This window comes from Crinia signifera, chromosome 3, assembly GCF_055691185.1.
Source record: "Crinia signifera chromosome 3, ASM5569118v1, whole genome shotgun sequence".
NCBI lineage: Eukaryota > Metazoa > Chordata > Amphibia > Anura > Myobatrachidae > Crinia > Crinia signifera.
The window spans coordinates 99,875,549-99,891,746 of record NC_139219.1 but is presented as its reverse complement, the minus strand read 5'-3'; the positions used below and the strand labels follow the sequence as shown (position 1 = coordinate 99,891,746).

General features: G+C 41.1%; 1 protein-coding gene across 4 annotated transcripts in view; it reads left to right on the top strand.

The window, feature by feature from the left end:
* WDR27 (WD repeat domain 27) overlaps positions 1–16,198 on the top strand; it is a 323,892-nt gene that overhangs the window by 83,874 nt on the left and 223,820 nt on the right. For all 4 annotated transcript variants that reach the window (XR_014471639.1, XM_083176279.1, XM_083176277.1 and 1 more), the window contains 3 exons: positions 3,248–3,319; positions 7,677–7,783; positions 14,619–14,708. Coding sequence is in view for 3 of the 4 variants with exons in the window: in XM_083176279.1 (XP_083032405.1) it covers positions 3,248–3,319; positions 7,677–7,783; positions 14,619–14,708 (269 nt within the window). In the remaining variant the exon portion in view is untranslated. The remainder of the gene's footprint in view (positions 1–3,247; positions 3,320–7,676; positions 7,784–14,618; positions 14,709–16,198) is intronic.

Here is a 16,198-nt window from a genome sequence, read left to right as displayed (position 1 = left end):
AACTCTTTTAAAGCACATAACCGTACGTATATAACCATAAACTTATATAGTCAATGAATAAAATGTTTCAGAAATAATCATGCTTTGCTGGTTACCGTATAAATGGTAGGCACTGTCTAGGTCAACATCACTAGGTCGACCACTAATGGTCGACAGTGACTAGGTTGACATCTTGCAATGGTCGACATACCCAAGGTCATCATTGGCAAAAGCTCGACATAGGCTTATGGTTGACATATGCATTGTCAACATAAATAAGGTCAACTTGAGGGGACTTGTGTATTATCTGGGCGCCCGATATTTTCATTGTACAACCAAAAATCGGCCACATCGCATGCGATCAGATTGCATGCGATGCGACGCGATTGGACCCGATTTTTAATTGTGCAGGCACCCAGATTCCTGATTCATATGTTAAATGCCCCCCCAGACCCGATTTTTGATTGTACACCCACCCTGATTGGTAATGACTATGTCAAATGCCCCCCCAATTGTTAACGCCAACCCACGATCAACGCCAACCCGAAGCGTGGCGAGCGCAGCTGTACGCGTCCTCCAACCTTTTCATACCCCCACTATCCACGTCGGCAAGGAGTTGATTTTATATAGTGTGGCGAGCGCAGCGAGCCACTGAGCCCAAAGCGTGGCGAGCGTAAGCGCATTACTTCACATGTATTCCGCGTCCCCTCATGTATTCCGCGTCGTGGGGTGGCGTTAACAATGGGCATTTTACCTAATAATTAACCATCATGGTGGGTATACAATTAAGAATCGGGTCTGGGGGGCCATTTAACATTGGGTACAATGTAAAACTCGGGTCGGTCGCGTCGCATCACATCGCATGCCATTGTAATGGCATGCGATCGATTTTTACATTGTACAAGGAACGTCTAAAAAGCCGGGTCCCATCGCGTCTCATCGCATACCTTAACTAGTGGCATGCGATGAAAAAATCGGGCGCCCAGATATTACACAAGTACCAACTTGAGTTTTTCATGTTTTTTGTATCTATGTTGACATATGTCAACATGGACACCGTATAAATGTACCCACCCTCGCACAGCTCGCTGCGGTCACAATGCTTTGGGCTCAGGAACACTATTATATGCCCACTTGGATAGTAAAGTATGAGAAACCACCTTTAAAAAAAAAAAAAAACACGTGTGAAGAAATCATGTTACCTTATTCACATTGACCATGTCTATGGCCGACCTAGTGACCGTCCACCTAGACATTGTCTACACAATGACCGCATACCCTCTTTGCTATCTGTATTCTATGGATTTGCTTTGTTTATAGTACAGAGGTTGTTCTGCTTCAGTGTTCTCCATCATCTACTATTTTTTATTTTGGGACTTCGCCTCCCAGGTCTCATTATACAGCATGTAGTGTATTAGAAGAAATGCTTCAATAACTCGCAGATTATTTCCATATAATAATTCACTTAACCCTTTGAATACCACTGGCAATGTTGCTGTAAGCGATCCTCAAAATATCTGCTAAAAATGCCATTGTTGCTCACAGTGATTATTCGTTTAGTATAATTAAATACAAATACAGCCAAGTCAAATAATTGAAGTTTTATAAAATATTGCAGCCAAAAAAAGGACAGACGCTGTGAGGATCTCTCACGGCAACATTGGCACTCAAAGGGTTAAACATTATGGCATCACCTCTTGCTGGTAATCAATATGGATATGAGGTGTTTGTATGATGTAAGATACATGTATAAATATTGTCATTAAATGTTACCATATGGTTCTATAGATACCACAAAACTTCTTACCTTGTCCACTGTTGGAGCTGTGACACTGGAGGGCACAGAGTCACCCAAAAGCTACATGTGATTCTGAGGACAACATTGTCATATGACTTGGTAGTAATTGGCTTTGTTCTGGAAAGGCTAGTTTTGAGTCTGTGGGACCCATCTTTTTTAACAATCAAGTCCATGTTTGTTAAGCAGTGATCTCCATCTGATTAGTTTATATTGCAATTTTTATACTATGTATTTTCACAATGGCAAGATGGTTTGGTGTACCCTCCCCTTTTTATATAAGTAATTCCAGATGCATAGAGGTAAAATGTTTCACTGTAATCAGTTTGGGTCCGCAAATGGTTGGTTCTCAGGAATCTCACTAGGAGCATCCCATTGACATGAAGGATGGCAGCTCTGAAAAGGAGGGACATTCGATCAATAATCAGCTTAAGAGTATCTGAGGCCTGATCTTTGAGAGTTGGGGGATGCAATAACTTGGCAGATTCCTTTCTGAACTGTTGATGACCATGGCCCTGAGGGAAATTTAATAGGATGAGAGATTCAGAAAGTGAGAGATTTGGTAAAAAGGTCTCCAGTTTTTTTTTAAAGCGGCAATCATTTACACTTCAAAAACAGTTTGATTTTGATGTGTAAATAATTGCCACTTTAAAAAACTGGAGATTTCTTTCTGAATCTCTCATCCTATAAAATTTCCCCCGATGTGTGTGTAATGGATGCTAGATCCCAAAATTAGCATCCATTACATTATTATCCATTATTGGTAGACCATACAGTAACTCATGCATCCCAGAACAAATAGCTAAGTTGGATGATACACACATGGTAATGTGACCATGGTGATGAGCATAGATTGGGCACAACAATGTGCATACTCCGTGCTTCATCTATCCATTCTGTGTACATCCAATGCATCACCAAGGAGTCACATTCTGGTTCTCTCAGACCCATGATTTAGCTTCTGCTGCACCTGTTATGGGTATATGCAGTGCAATTACCCCAAAGCACAGGACCAGTCTCATCTGTATACCTTAGTCCCTCTATAGTGGTGCATTGTTGGGAGGCTAGAAGCAAGGATCTACCAGAATGTGGTAGTGCCAGGAATGGCAAGAGCTATACTGGCCAATATGTTGGCCATGTGCAAATTGTTCAGGTGCTTGACCCGGAGGTGCAGAGGCTGAAGGGCTTTGGTATGTCCATCACTTTGGTAGAGCCCAGTGTTTTCTCAGTGTATCTTATAAGGAACATCTTATCATGACTATGGGACAATTGAAGGATTATATGAGGAATCTAATAATCCCAATATCATCACATCGAGGTTAAGCAGACTTAACATTGCTTGCTGTGATTTTCTATGGTACATCTCACTCATACATTTTGTTTCTCCTTTCAACAAACCAATAGATAGTTCTGTATTTCGGTGTACTGTACAATGTATAATAAAATATACTTTCTTTTTTTAAATTTTTCCAGAATGAAAATGTTTTCTCCAAAAACCAATACAAGGACTAGTCCTCTTTTGAAAATAAAGACTGATATTACAAGGTAATAACTACTGACTTGCGATGGTGTCCAGCTATTATCCCCAAAATGGATAACCCCTAGATGATTAGATGAATATAGCTCTGGCATACTGTATGCTATACTGTATGTGCCTTCATTAGGAAAGGTTGAAGACCAGGAGGACAAATCATTTGACATTAATAATTCCAATACCTTTGCAGCGCTGCTGTGAGGAAAATAATAACATACACCTTCTATTTAAACATTTTTTTGAGGTGTGTGTGTATATATATATATATATATATATATATATATTAATGATGGGTTTTATGTGTGTTATATACTATATTTATGCTTGGAAAGTATACTTACTGTATGTACTAAAGGTTTTGGGGTCAACCAAACAATTTTGTGTTTTGCATGAAAACTGACTTTTATTTATCAAATGAATTGCAAAATGAATAGAACATATAGTCAGGACATTGGCAAGGTTAGAAATAATGATCTTTATTTGCAATAATAATTTTGTCTTCAAACTTTGCTTTTGTCGAAGAATGCTCCTCTTGCAGCAATTCCAGAATTGCTGACTTTTGGCATTGTAGCTGTTAATTTATACAAGATGAATATAGATTGACCCTTTTTGCGTGTCGCTGCCTATGGATTTTGCACGGTAGTATGAATCACCTTTCATACAACAACATAGAAAAATACAACGAAGATACTGACAATTCCTGGGCGCTGACTGGAATTTTCGCTTATTCTTGTACCATTGTACCCAAAACAGAAAGAGAAAAAAACACAAAAGTGTAGTACAGTCTATATATATTTAGACAAATGCTGATTTGAATGTAATTGTAAGCAGTAGGACTCCTACCCCATATAGTGGTCTACTTTTCAAGGTAGACACAACTCGCTTGTTTGGGAGCAATAAGGTCACCACTGGATCACAAGTACCTCCATCAGTTTTAAAAGCGAGGCTTGGAATAAACACATTATGGTTGGATTAGTGGTCACATGATCGGGAGTTTAAACCTAGTCCCAAGTCGTCCCATTATTACATACAGCTCAATCAGACCTTTATTTTCACAATTAAGTCATCATTTTTAAAAAGGAAAGAAACTGGCTTCAATCACCAAAGATTAATACATGACAATAGTTTCCCTGCATTAAGCCGAGACTTAAAATTTCAATTGTATATAATGTTTATGTCTATTATAATCCAAATTATAAAACAGTAGAACAATAATATTCAAATATATAACCAAACGGCCCTCTTTGAATAGAGCAAGAATATAATTAGTCATAGGCTTACATATTAATTATTACCATTGAGGATTAACCATATCCACGTAGAGGAATTTTACGTTCCCTTCATAAAAAAAGTTGAAAAGATTTATTATAAAGATGAATACAGCTGGATAAATCCCTAGGTAGAAATTAAGTAATTTCATCATTAAAGATTACACTACTATTCACCAGCAGATATAAATAGTGCAGATTTCACATTATATTATTAAATTCAAAGGCTTCATTGAGACCGTCCGGGTATAGTGAGTCCAATTAATGGATCCAATATATTTCCTGCCGGCACAGGAAATACCTGTCTGAATGTTGCTTTTATGTGTTTTATGCCTAAAACTCTCAAACATTCTGGATTATGTTCATGGTGATGAATAAAGTGTCTTGAAACACTGTGGGGTGTATTCAATGGGGCCGGCAGCGGCAGGGGGGTTAAATGGTGGGGATCACCGAAAACAAGCGATTCTCACCGTTTAACCCCTGCGCTGGCCACTCACCCAATTTAGCGTTCCGGGGGAATCCTCGCTGTCTGAGGCTCATGGCTAAAGCAGGGAGCCCACTGCATTTAGCCATGAGTCTCGCTGTTTTAGCGTCCACATACGCTGTTTCCCCCTTGCTCCAAAAACGGAGCGAGGGAGAAACAGCGTATGCAGGTGGTCAGATGAATACCTACCCTGCGAGCTGTGGCAGCGAGCAGGCAGACCTGCTCGCTGCCACAGCTCACCCCCAGCATTGAATACTGCCCAGAGATTCATTCATTTATTTTTTATGTTCCGCCTATTTAATGGAATCTAGTTCTAAGTCTCCTAGTAGTTCGACCTACATACATCTTACAATCACAGGACAAATCTTATCACATACTGTATGTAGTGTTTCAGTTAATGAAGAAATCTTATTTGTGTATTTGTGCATTAGTGGGGATCAACATTTTTTTTATACAGGTTGAGTGTCCCTTATTCGAATATCTGTTATCCAAATTATTCCGAAAACCATAAATTTCAGAAAGTGAAATTTTATTTTTTTGCTAAAACCTTACTGGGGACATCTGTAACAGCACTAGTAGGGACATGCTATGTAACTGGCACTATATATGTGCAAGAAAATGATTGCTTGGCATTCAAAGTCAGTGCCTGAGATAGTACAATTTTGTTTCATGTTTTTAAACCTTGTTTCATGCACAAATAAAAAATATTTGTGTGTATTTCATGTGTTTGATGTGTCTGTACAACATAAATGCAAGATACTTCAAAATACATCATTGAATTATTAAAATATTCAGAAATACGGAATAATCCGTTATCCAAAATTCTCCTGGTCCCGAGCATTTTGGATAGGGGACACTCAACCTGTATTTCTTATGTGAGGACAAGGTAAGCATCTTGTTCCACCACATTTGAAGCATCCCTTTGGCTTAGAAGTGAGCCAAGTGGATCCTGACTGTGAAGCTGAATCATCTGACCTTAAATGACTAGGTGCTAATAATTCTTTTAATGACGTGCTTTTTTTTTTAAATAAAGGTAGGTTTACTAGGAAGACTGCTAGGAATTCCTTTAAAAAACAGAAGTTTTACAGCTAGTATAGTAATTTACCACATTAACAATGTACACAGTGTATTTTTAATTAATTTAATGTTGTTCTGATTGAAAAAAAACAGTGCTTTTCGTAAAAAATAAGGACCGCAGACTTTTTTTCCCAATAACTTGTTTTATTAAAGCACCATGGATAAAACATACAATGAGATATTATAGTATTACAACAGTCAGAATTGTTTTTTTTAGAATTTCCATAATGATTGAACATGTTTATTAGATACAGAAACAGTATTTAGGGGTGGGCCGCCACTCCAAAACTAAGACAATATAACTAGTTGGTCCTGTGCTGCCATTCTGGTTAAGTACTACGTGGTATTTTTGATGCTGTTGTGTATTTGGTTTATGTGGAAAGTGGAAGGGAATGTATGTACAAATCCCATTGCGTGAAAAAAATGTCAACCCTCTTTCCCTTATGTATTATGGCCTGCACCCAGTCCATCCTAAATATAAAATTCAGTTTGGATAAAAATAGTGGTATTTGTGGTGGAGAACTGTCAATCCAACCCTGCAATATAGTTTTTTTCCCAGCTGTACTTAGGGCCAATAGTAATTTTTTACTGTCGGTACTTGTTTAATTTCACGGCGACAGCATGGCCGCCCACTACTTCCGGGTTCGGCGCTCTGCAAACTTTCTAAAATAAAGTCCATGCCAATGTGAATAGTTCATACCCCCACTATCCACGTTGGCATGGAGTTGATTTTAGATACCTTGGTCATCCTTAAGGTATGATCAAATACCCCCAGAATTGCCCACTCCGGGGTAAAGGGGACATCGTTTATTAGATTTGTCTCGGCGTACCTTCTAACAAGATGCCAGAAATATTGCACAATGGGGCAACTCCAAAGGCAGTGATATAAATCCGCTTCAGACTGATGACACTTTGTGCATATGTGGGATATTGACATCCCCATTTGGAAAAGTTTGAGAGGTGATAGGTAAGCATAGTGAAATGTATTAAGAAATAATTCAGATTTTACACCCCACCCCTTTATACCTTACGACACTGATACCATAGGTTGTTTATGTACCTGTTGTATTTAAAACCAATAAAACTTATTTGCACTAAGAAATAATTCAGAGGACAAGGCACCACAAGAAAATCTAAGGGCTCTGTCCAAATCTGACATGGATAGGGCTGGAAAACGCAACAACCAATTGGACATGCCACCCTTCAATTTAGAATAATCCAGTATTTTCCTCAGAAAATTATAATGTATGGAGATGGCTTTAGCCATAGGAACAGGGTAAGACAGAAGTGTGTCCATTGTATTATTCCAATCAATGTCAGAGAAATGTGAAAGAATATGATTAATATTCTGTGTTTGTATATATGATAAGGGGTATGGGCCAATCATAGCAAAATTCATAGTTCTGAAAATGTCAGAAGGCGCTTGTCCTCAATAGAGACTAGTGACCGAATTGTGTTGGACCAAAAACTTTTGAACTGTAGTGTATGTGATGTATCATCTAAACTATATTCAGTATTCTTTTTATGTTTTTTTTTTAGTGGAGTAAGAAAAGAATATCCTCTGAATTCCCCAGCACCCGGCTGTCTGCAAAAACAGATAGCACTGTCTAACAAACCAACATCTGTCTGTGGCATTCATTACTCAGGTATGTCTTCTGTTGGAGACACAGAGCATCAAATTAAGCTCAGTGATTCACCCCATCTCCCAGCAGCAGGAGTTTTGGAAACCTGGCAACTAACTACTCTGTGAGTAGCGACCGCTCACCTTCTAATCTGGCCCTGGTAGCCATCATTTTGGCAGGCTAGTTAAACGTATTTGAGCAGTAGATGCTTTGCAGAACTAATAGTTCTATCTTATAAATAGTCTGTGCATTGCTTATAAAGGTTTTGTTGCACAGATAACTCACATACCGCGAGCAAGTACAAACAAGGCGGTCCATTTATTAACAAGGTTTAGCTATTTCAAACTTGTTGTGTGTGATAAAGGGTGCTCCAGCTCCAACTACTGTTATCCCCTTTTAGTATTTCATAAGAGCCTTAAAAATGCTACATAATTCCAAGGAATCACATTTTGTATTTGTTTGTCCAGGTATTAGTGCCAAGCACTATTAGTGCTACGCTATTACTTGAATAATCATCTACTGTTTTTTTACATAATTTTTGGGTAGGGATATTATTTACAGCCATCAAAGTATTATTTTACACAAAAAAGTTAAGTACTTTTACCTTATGTGCGTTTCCTTCTTTTACCTGAACCATCATACTGTACTTCAATGGCATCTAATCCCTCGGTTTTATGCCACCCTATTATTTATTTTAGTATTGTCTGTTTGTATACCCTGTCCTTGTCCTATACTGTCTTGAACTGTAAATCACCATACACACGGCGCATAGTACACATTCAATTCTGACTATATAGTACAGATCTGTACTGTCTTGCTTGCACAGTCTAATTTTCTATTAGACTTCGATGCCGCTCACGGCATCAAAACCGTTCGATGTTTATTCGATTTTGACTATATAGTCAAAATCCTATTGAAACATAACCCTAATTGCACCATGTGTACAGGGCATAAATCACTGTTATCTTGTTTTCGTTTACCTGTTTATAAATTTTGTAACTGGATGCTGCGGATCCCTTGTAGCGCTTAATAAAAGCAAGTACATGAAATATTATACTTTTATAAATATGAATTACATGCTGTTCCTGACTTTAAGTAAGTATTTTCAAATAACTACTTAGGGCAGGTCTCTTTTTTTGAAACACTCTTAAGGTGCCCATACACTTATCTGATTTGGGCCGATTTCATCCAATCCCGATGGATCGCGCCGAGAAATCAGCCCAAATCGGATGTGTTTGACATCCCATTCGGTCCCGTGCGCATCGGGTCGGACCTTACAGATTGAACCTGCTGCAGGTTCAATATATCGGATCGGACCCATCAGCAGCACATTGCGGGTGCTTTTTAGCACCCATAATGTTTTGGGTATGTGCCACTGGTGAAGCACCATTGGTACACACCTATGTGCAGGGGCGGGCCCCGGCGTGGTCCGGGCTGCACTGAGCACCCGAATGTGGTCATGCAACAGCGGGCTGGTCAGTGTCCGGAAAGCACTGAGCTGCAGGTGCCATGCGACTAGCGGCGGCGGAATTGAAAACAAAACATTTAATTAATTTTATTATCTTGATCTAAACAAGATCCAGAATTAAAGGTGAGTGGTGTTGTCTTCATATGTCCTTACCATTGGCAGTTTGATTTTGCATATCTCAATAGCAACCTATCACTATAAATGACAGGTATACAAACAGAATGAAATGGGAGTGCACAAAAAGAAAACCAGAAAAATAAGTACTAAGTATTAATCATAAAACATTCTTTTTAGATAATTTTCAGAGGTTTAATCTTCTTTTATATTTAACTAGCTGAAACATTTTCCGATACTTGTTTCCTAGCACGGCGCCAATCGCATAACGTACTTATTGGTGTGTGATGCGATGTAATATTCCCGTTAAATTAACAGGAGTGCTTGTACTATGAAATATCGCATAGCATTGCATGCCAGCAAATGGCATGCGATGCGGTTTTTAATTGTACAAGCACCCTGATGGGTGCTTACAATGTTAAATGCACCCCCATTGTCAACGTAAATGTAAAAATTGAATCGCATCGCATGCATCAATTGTATAAGATGCACTTCGGGGGCGCCGTGCTAGGAAACAAGTACCCATTTTCCAGTTAGTAAGTGATCAATGAGTTGTTACTCTTAACATATTTAAAAAAAATTAGTTGCATAGTATCTCTTCTAACACACCCATAAGGTGGCTACCTGATGTCCTTTTTGGGGTGTTACCAGTACCCCTGATTCCCAGCTTTTCTTTATGTTAAGTTTTCTAATCACTTTTTCATTGCAAGATGGGTTGAAAATTTTCTTTCTCTTATCAATGTTTCTATTCCAAGGCTTTTGTGTACACAATATTTTTTGTCTTCCCACCACCACTTGTGTCAGTTATTTTAGTTACGGTTTTATTTATTTACAGTTTCTTATATAGCACAGCATATTCCGTTGCACTTTACAATTGGAAACAACAGTGATTAAACAAACTGGGTAGATACAAACCGACATGGAGGTAGGAGGGCCCATTTCAGTCAGTTAGTAATTGAATTATGGTTATTTCTGTCAGTTGTTACAGTTCATTAAAGTTCCAAATCTGGAATGGCCACAATAGGCTCCTCATGTCAAAGATCTGCCTAGCGTACAACAAGGGGAGGTCTGATCAGGACCCCAACCCCCCTAAAACTTGGGCAGGATCCAACTGGACCATCTCACGTTGGTTTCATCCCGATCGGTATAGGGGTGCCCGAATGCATAACTGGACAGACAAACAGACCAATGGCTTTTAGATATAAGATGATATTTATTATTTCAAGATAATCTTTTAGTCAGTCTTCTAGTGCCCTGTACATGTGTGAGCCTACAAGTCAGTTTGGTCATGCACATCCATTTTCCACATAGGTCTAGCAAACCAGTACATTTTGTAATTCCTCTACCAGATAACTTTGCTGTCTTAGGAGTTTATTTACTAAGATGGGAGTTCTATTGAAGATGCAATGTTGCTATGGGTAGCCCATCAGATTCTATCTAGTATCTTCTAGAACAGACATGTGGCCCTCCAGCTATTGTGAAACTACACATCCCAGCATGCATTGCCATAGTTTTAGCACTGCCTAATAGCATAAGTGTGGCAAGGCATTGTGGGACTTGTAGTTTTAAAACAGCTGGATGACCATAGTTTGGCCATGCCTGTTCTACAAGGTGGTAAATAAATAAGAAGTCAAATCTGATTGTTTGCTATGGGCAATATCCCATCATCAATAGAACGCCCATCTTAGTAAATAAACCTCTTAGTGAATACGGACTATTCTGTCAATTCTCATTAAATAGACCCCACTTCTATAACTGCACTAGGTGGAAAAAAAAGGTCTTAGAAACAAAGGCATAGAGTGAACATGCTGCCTGACGTTGTTCATGGCCCGGTTCACCCAGACCTGATAGAGTTCTTATTGGACCACCAAGTGTCCGATAACACAAGGAAAGTTATTGATCTAATCCATGCTATCAACACATGTAAGACCTCTGCTCTGGTGGTGTTATTTTATGCCAAAATGGCCTTTAAATGGTTCACCTGGTCTTCTTTGTTTTGCATGCTCCAAAATATGGGTTTCTCTGGTCCCTTCCTTTAATGGTATTGCATCATCATATCACAATCCCACTACCTCTGTACGGAGCAGTTGCTGTTCCTCCCTGTTTTCAGTTCTCTAATCTCACAATAAATGGAACAGAATAGTCTCCATACCCAACTTTTCCAAGCCTGGCAGTTGTATTATCTCAGTGAATAATTGAAAAATATGCTACAACCAACTTTTCTCCACCATTTTCACCAAAAAGACCCCAGTGCATGGAAATGATCATTCTCCTCAATATTTAGACTTCTGACTTAGTAGGGCAATATAGTGCATTACATGACAGATATTTTAAATCCCCACCACTACATCCGGTGGGGGCCGAGGATGGTCGCACTGACACAGAGCTCCCTTTTCCCACCCAAGGAGTTCCCCCATCCTCGGCCCCCGGAGAAGAGTGGCGGAGGAGGCGGAGGGGGACGGACGGGAGCGCGAATGGAGGAGACGGTCGGAGGCGGCGAGGAAGCTGGAGGCAGAGCACGCTAGCTCCGTCCTCCAGACTGATGGGGCAGCCGGAGGCTGCTGGGTTCGGGGTTGGTCGCACACTCCCGCTCCATTCCTCGGAGCTCCCACCCCCGGCGCCCCCCTCCCCCCTACCGCACAAGACGGGCTAGCTGCGAGCAGGCAGCGGACCGGGATCCCCCTGGGCAGCGGCAGTCCGGGCCTAGCAGAGGCCCCACACCTCATCCATCAAGCAGCACCGGCCAGTGGACCACGACCTACTGTTAGGTGAGGAGGATCTGGCTTAGGACACCAGCAGCGCCAATTCATGGCCCCAGGCTCTCTTGCTCACCCCCTCGCAGGCCGGTAGGAGAGGAGGCCTCTGCTCCGGGAGACACCGGCATATGCTCCCTTCCCTGCATATGCTCCCTTCCCTGCAGGCCCACACCCCGGCCCCCTGCCTCACCTAGGAGATGAGACCTCTGCCCCTGGATGTGTCACCAGCAGCTACCAGCAGGTTCGAAAAGACTATCGGGGCAGCAGCATGGAACTCAGCCCAGGGAGGGCCCAACTCCAGCCCCAGGCCTCACTGACTCTCCCCAGGCCTCACTGACTCTCCCCCCCTCTCCTCCTCCACCGCCACCACTACCGCAAATGGCTGCCTCGGATCTGTGCACTCAGCCATATGTAACCTCTTGTCCATTGTCCCCTGTGTGATAACAGTACTGTCTCTGCTATAACTGCAATTTCTCTTCTCATACTGTTACCTTCCAGGCTGCTGCAGCGACCAGTGGCGCCGCTGATGGCTGCCTAGGCGCTGTGCAGCCTGGCAGGCATATGTTCTCTGTGTGCCAGTATACTGTCCCTGCTTATATTGTCACCTACCTGGCTGCTGAAGCGACCAGTGGCGCCGCTGATCGCTGCCTAGGCGCTGTGCTGCTTGGTGGGTATGTGTTCCCCCATGTAACGTCTCAATGTAATGTATGTAATGCCCCCCCTTCATCCCTGCTTGATGCTGCACTGTATATCCACAAAAAATTCCTAGTGTGCGCAAGCACACATGGCCAATAAAGTTGATTTTATTCTAGTATATTCTTCTATTGGGTATTTATAGTTTTCTCGGGTTTTGTAGGACACCATTTTCTTATTTTTTTTTTTTAGCTGAAATATGTTCTGAGAAAAAAATTCTAACTTATAAACGTCATGAAACTGTATTTATTGTAATTTAATTGTGGTGTCTGACCTCATTTACCAAATAGACTATGGGCAGTATTCAATGAGAAAAATTCGCTGTGATTTCTGGAGAGTTTGTGCTTTTCACACGGTGGAGAGAGGTTTTTTTTCTCCAAAGGCGAGCCACCCTATTCAATGTGAAATATTCTCCGTCTTTCTAAGTGATTCTCGCCGTCTCTCTCCGTGTAGAAATTCTCCATCTTTTGATGGAGAGCAGGAATGTGAACTTTTAAACTAAAAGGGTGTTTTTTTTAATTTTGGTGTCAAAAAATCAGGTTTTTTTTTCTGTGAAGGGCCATGTTATTTTTATTCATGTGCCTATAGCACATGAATATATATTTAATTTTTAAAAAAATATTTTTTTACATTTTTTTTTTTTTTTTACACAGTGCAGCCAGCAGGGGGCCGGAGCGCTCGAGCCGCTCATTAGATATTCATATATTCACTGCACCCGAAGCACGTTCGGGTACAGTGAATACTGGGTCCCCCGCTGGCTATAGGGGGGGCGGCCTGTGCTGCCTGGGTCCAGGGGAGCCCTGCTCCCCACCCCATATCCCCTGCAGCAGCCAAGAGAGACTTTAATCTCTCTTGGCTGCTACGTCCCCCGGCTCCCTGACAGCTCCCTGCCGCGGACGCTCGTCCGCTGCAGGGGTTAAGACTCGCCGCGAGTGGCGGCGAGTCTTAAAAACGTTGAATAGTGGGAGCAGGAGTGGCAGCGAGCCCTCCGGAACACGGAGAGTGCACGGCGAGCAAAAAAAAATGCTCGCCGTGCACGGAGAATATTTTCATTGAATACTGCCCTATGTGACTGCATAAACAAACAAATAAATGTTTACTAATATGTTTAAGGTCCTTCCACAGTTTGAAGCCAAGTCAGCAACCATTTAACCAAAGCCCCATGTTTTCTGTTCCTTTTTCTTTAATTCTGTGGCTTAAGTATGATAACATTTCTTGATTAAACCTTCCATATTTGTGCTACATCCTTGTCTTTCACTTTATTTTCAGTCAATGCACGTCAGATATTTAAACAAGCAACCACTGTGTTGTAAAGTGGCAATTTACTCCAGTCTTTTTGTATGGCATAATCCTGTAATTAAGAATGCATTGGTTACAGAGGGTTTATCCGAGGACAGAAAAAATGGAACATGTCCTCAATATCCGTATTATATATTAACCGTGTATATCTTGACATCCTGTTCCTCTCATGTCTTGACTTTCTTGTAACCAAGTTGTAAAGTATGCCCATATGTTATACAGATATCAACTTCTTGTCCCAAAATGCTCTATGTGATGTAATGGAATCCATTCAACCTTAATAGACCATATTAATTGATCTTAGAGCAGAGTTGCTAAAATATCTTATAAATATAAATTCAAACTGACATTCGTACTGGTGCTAGTAAAATCAAAAGTATTTTCTGTGGACAGAAACAAAGATGATAAGCTTCTAAATATCTGAATCAGTAAAATAGATCCGGGACAGTTACCGTGATGTACAGATTTATTATATTGGTGTATTGTAGCGGAACACACTTTTAAATTTTGTTTCTTATATTTTACCTAGGAGATGGCATGAAGCTCGCATGTGGATTATCTGACAAGTCCTTATTGGTATTCAGTTCCACATTAAATGGGGAGCCAGCTGTTTTTACAGGTATCAATCTCATTTATCTTTGTGTTAATATGTTTATATTGTACTTAGTGAGACAGAATGGCATTTTCCATATAAACCCAACAAAGCCTGTGCTATGCTACTTATAAATATAGCAGACAATCAGAACAAAGAAAGACCTTCCATTATATTGAATGCAAACATTAATTAGCATGGTACATAAGAAACTATTGTACATATTCATATACTGTAGTAAAGTGGTTCCCAAACTGTGTGCCTAGGTAACCGGGATGCTGTAAAGCTGTTGTAAGGCTGGTTTCACACACTCTGGCTCCTGCCGGACGGTGAAATCCCGCACGGCCAGGGAGCCGTGCCGCACACACTAGTTTATCATGGAGGGGATGGCCACAGCCCGGCAGCCGTCCCTTCCAGTGGCGGGATCCGGCTGCAACCGTGCGGCCGGGCTGTGGCCGTCCCGTGTGAATGGACACAATAGTGTCCATTCACAACTAATGTGTGCGGCACGGCTCCCTGGCCCTGCGGGATTTCACCGTCCGGCAGGAGCCGGAATGTGTGAAACCGGCCTAAGGGTGCCTTCGGGTTAGTGGTCCAAATCAAATTATTTATGGTCAAAGTGTAAATATCATCAGTGATACAGTATAAAGCTCGACAGTCAATAGGTCGACCAATATTGGTCAACATGCTAAAGGGCGTCACATGAAAAAGTCGACATTTGTTAGGTCGACATGTTCAAAATGTCAACACAACCAACAGGTCAACATCTAAAAAAGTGGGGGATTTCTAAACTTACTGAAGGACCAGTATATTACACAATCAATAGAAACACCTACTCGTAATGGGGCAATATTGGACTTAAGGGTGATTCAGACCTATTGGCTAGACTGCATTTATTCGCAGCCTAGCAAGCACCGAACAGCCTCCATACAAATCCCTGCATTAGCATACAAGTGGATGTGTATGCCTACACATCCACTCACTTTTATCCTGGCTGGAGATGGACGAATTTGGGGCAGGGGCAGCTACCCCCACCACACGCAGGCATTGACGCACACATAAAACGCAGGGTATTCCCCCTGCTTCTGCCCCCTTCCCTCCCATACTGGAGCAAACGCCCCATCGATTGTGAAACTCACCAAAGGCGTTTGCTCAGGTGGTTTGCACATATTGGTGCATGCTGCATGCACATGCACATGCACAAAACCCGACCACCGGCGACGGGGCCGAATTCGGACCTGAACGATCAGGTTTAAATCGGCCCCTTAGTACTAACACATAATGTGGATTTAGTATCCAACACCAAAGTAATTGAACATCTGGGAAACCATGACCACAATAGAGTTTTCCTGGAAATTAGCTTCTGTAAACAATAATATAAGGGACCATATAAAATACTTCATTTTACAAAAGCTCATTTTTAATTGTTTAGGGTCTCTTTAAAAGAATTAAAGTGGGATACTCTATTTAAGGAGGAAAACTTTCAAAAAGTTGCTGGATACATTAACAAATAAGAA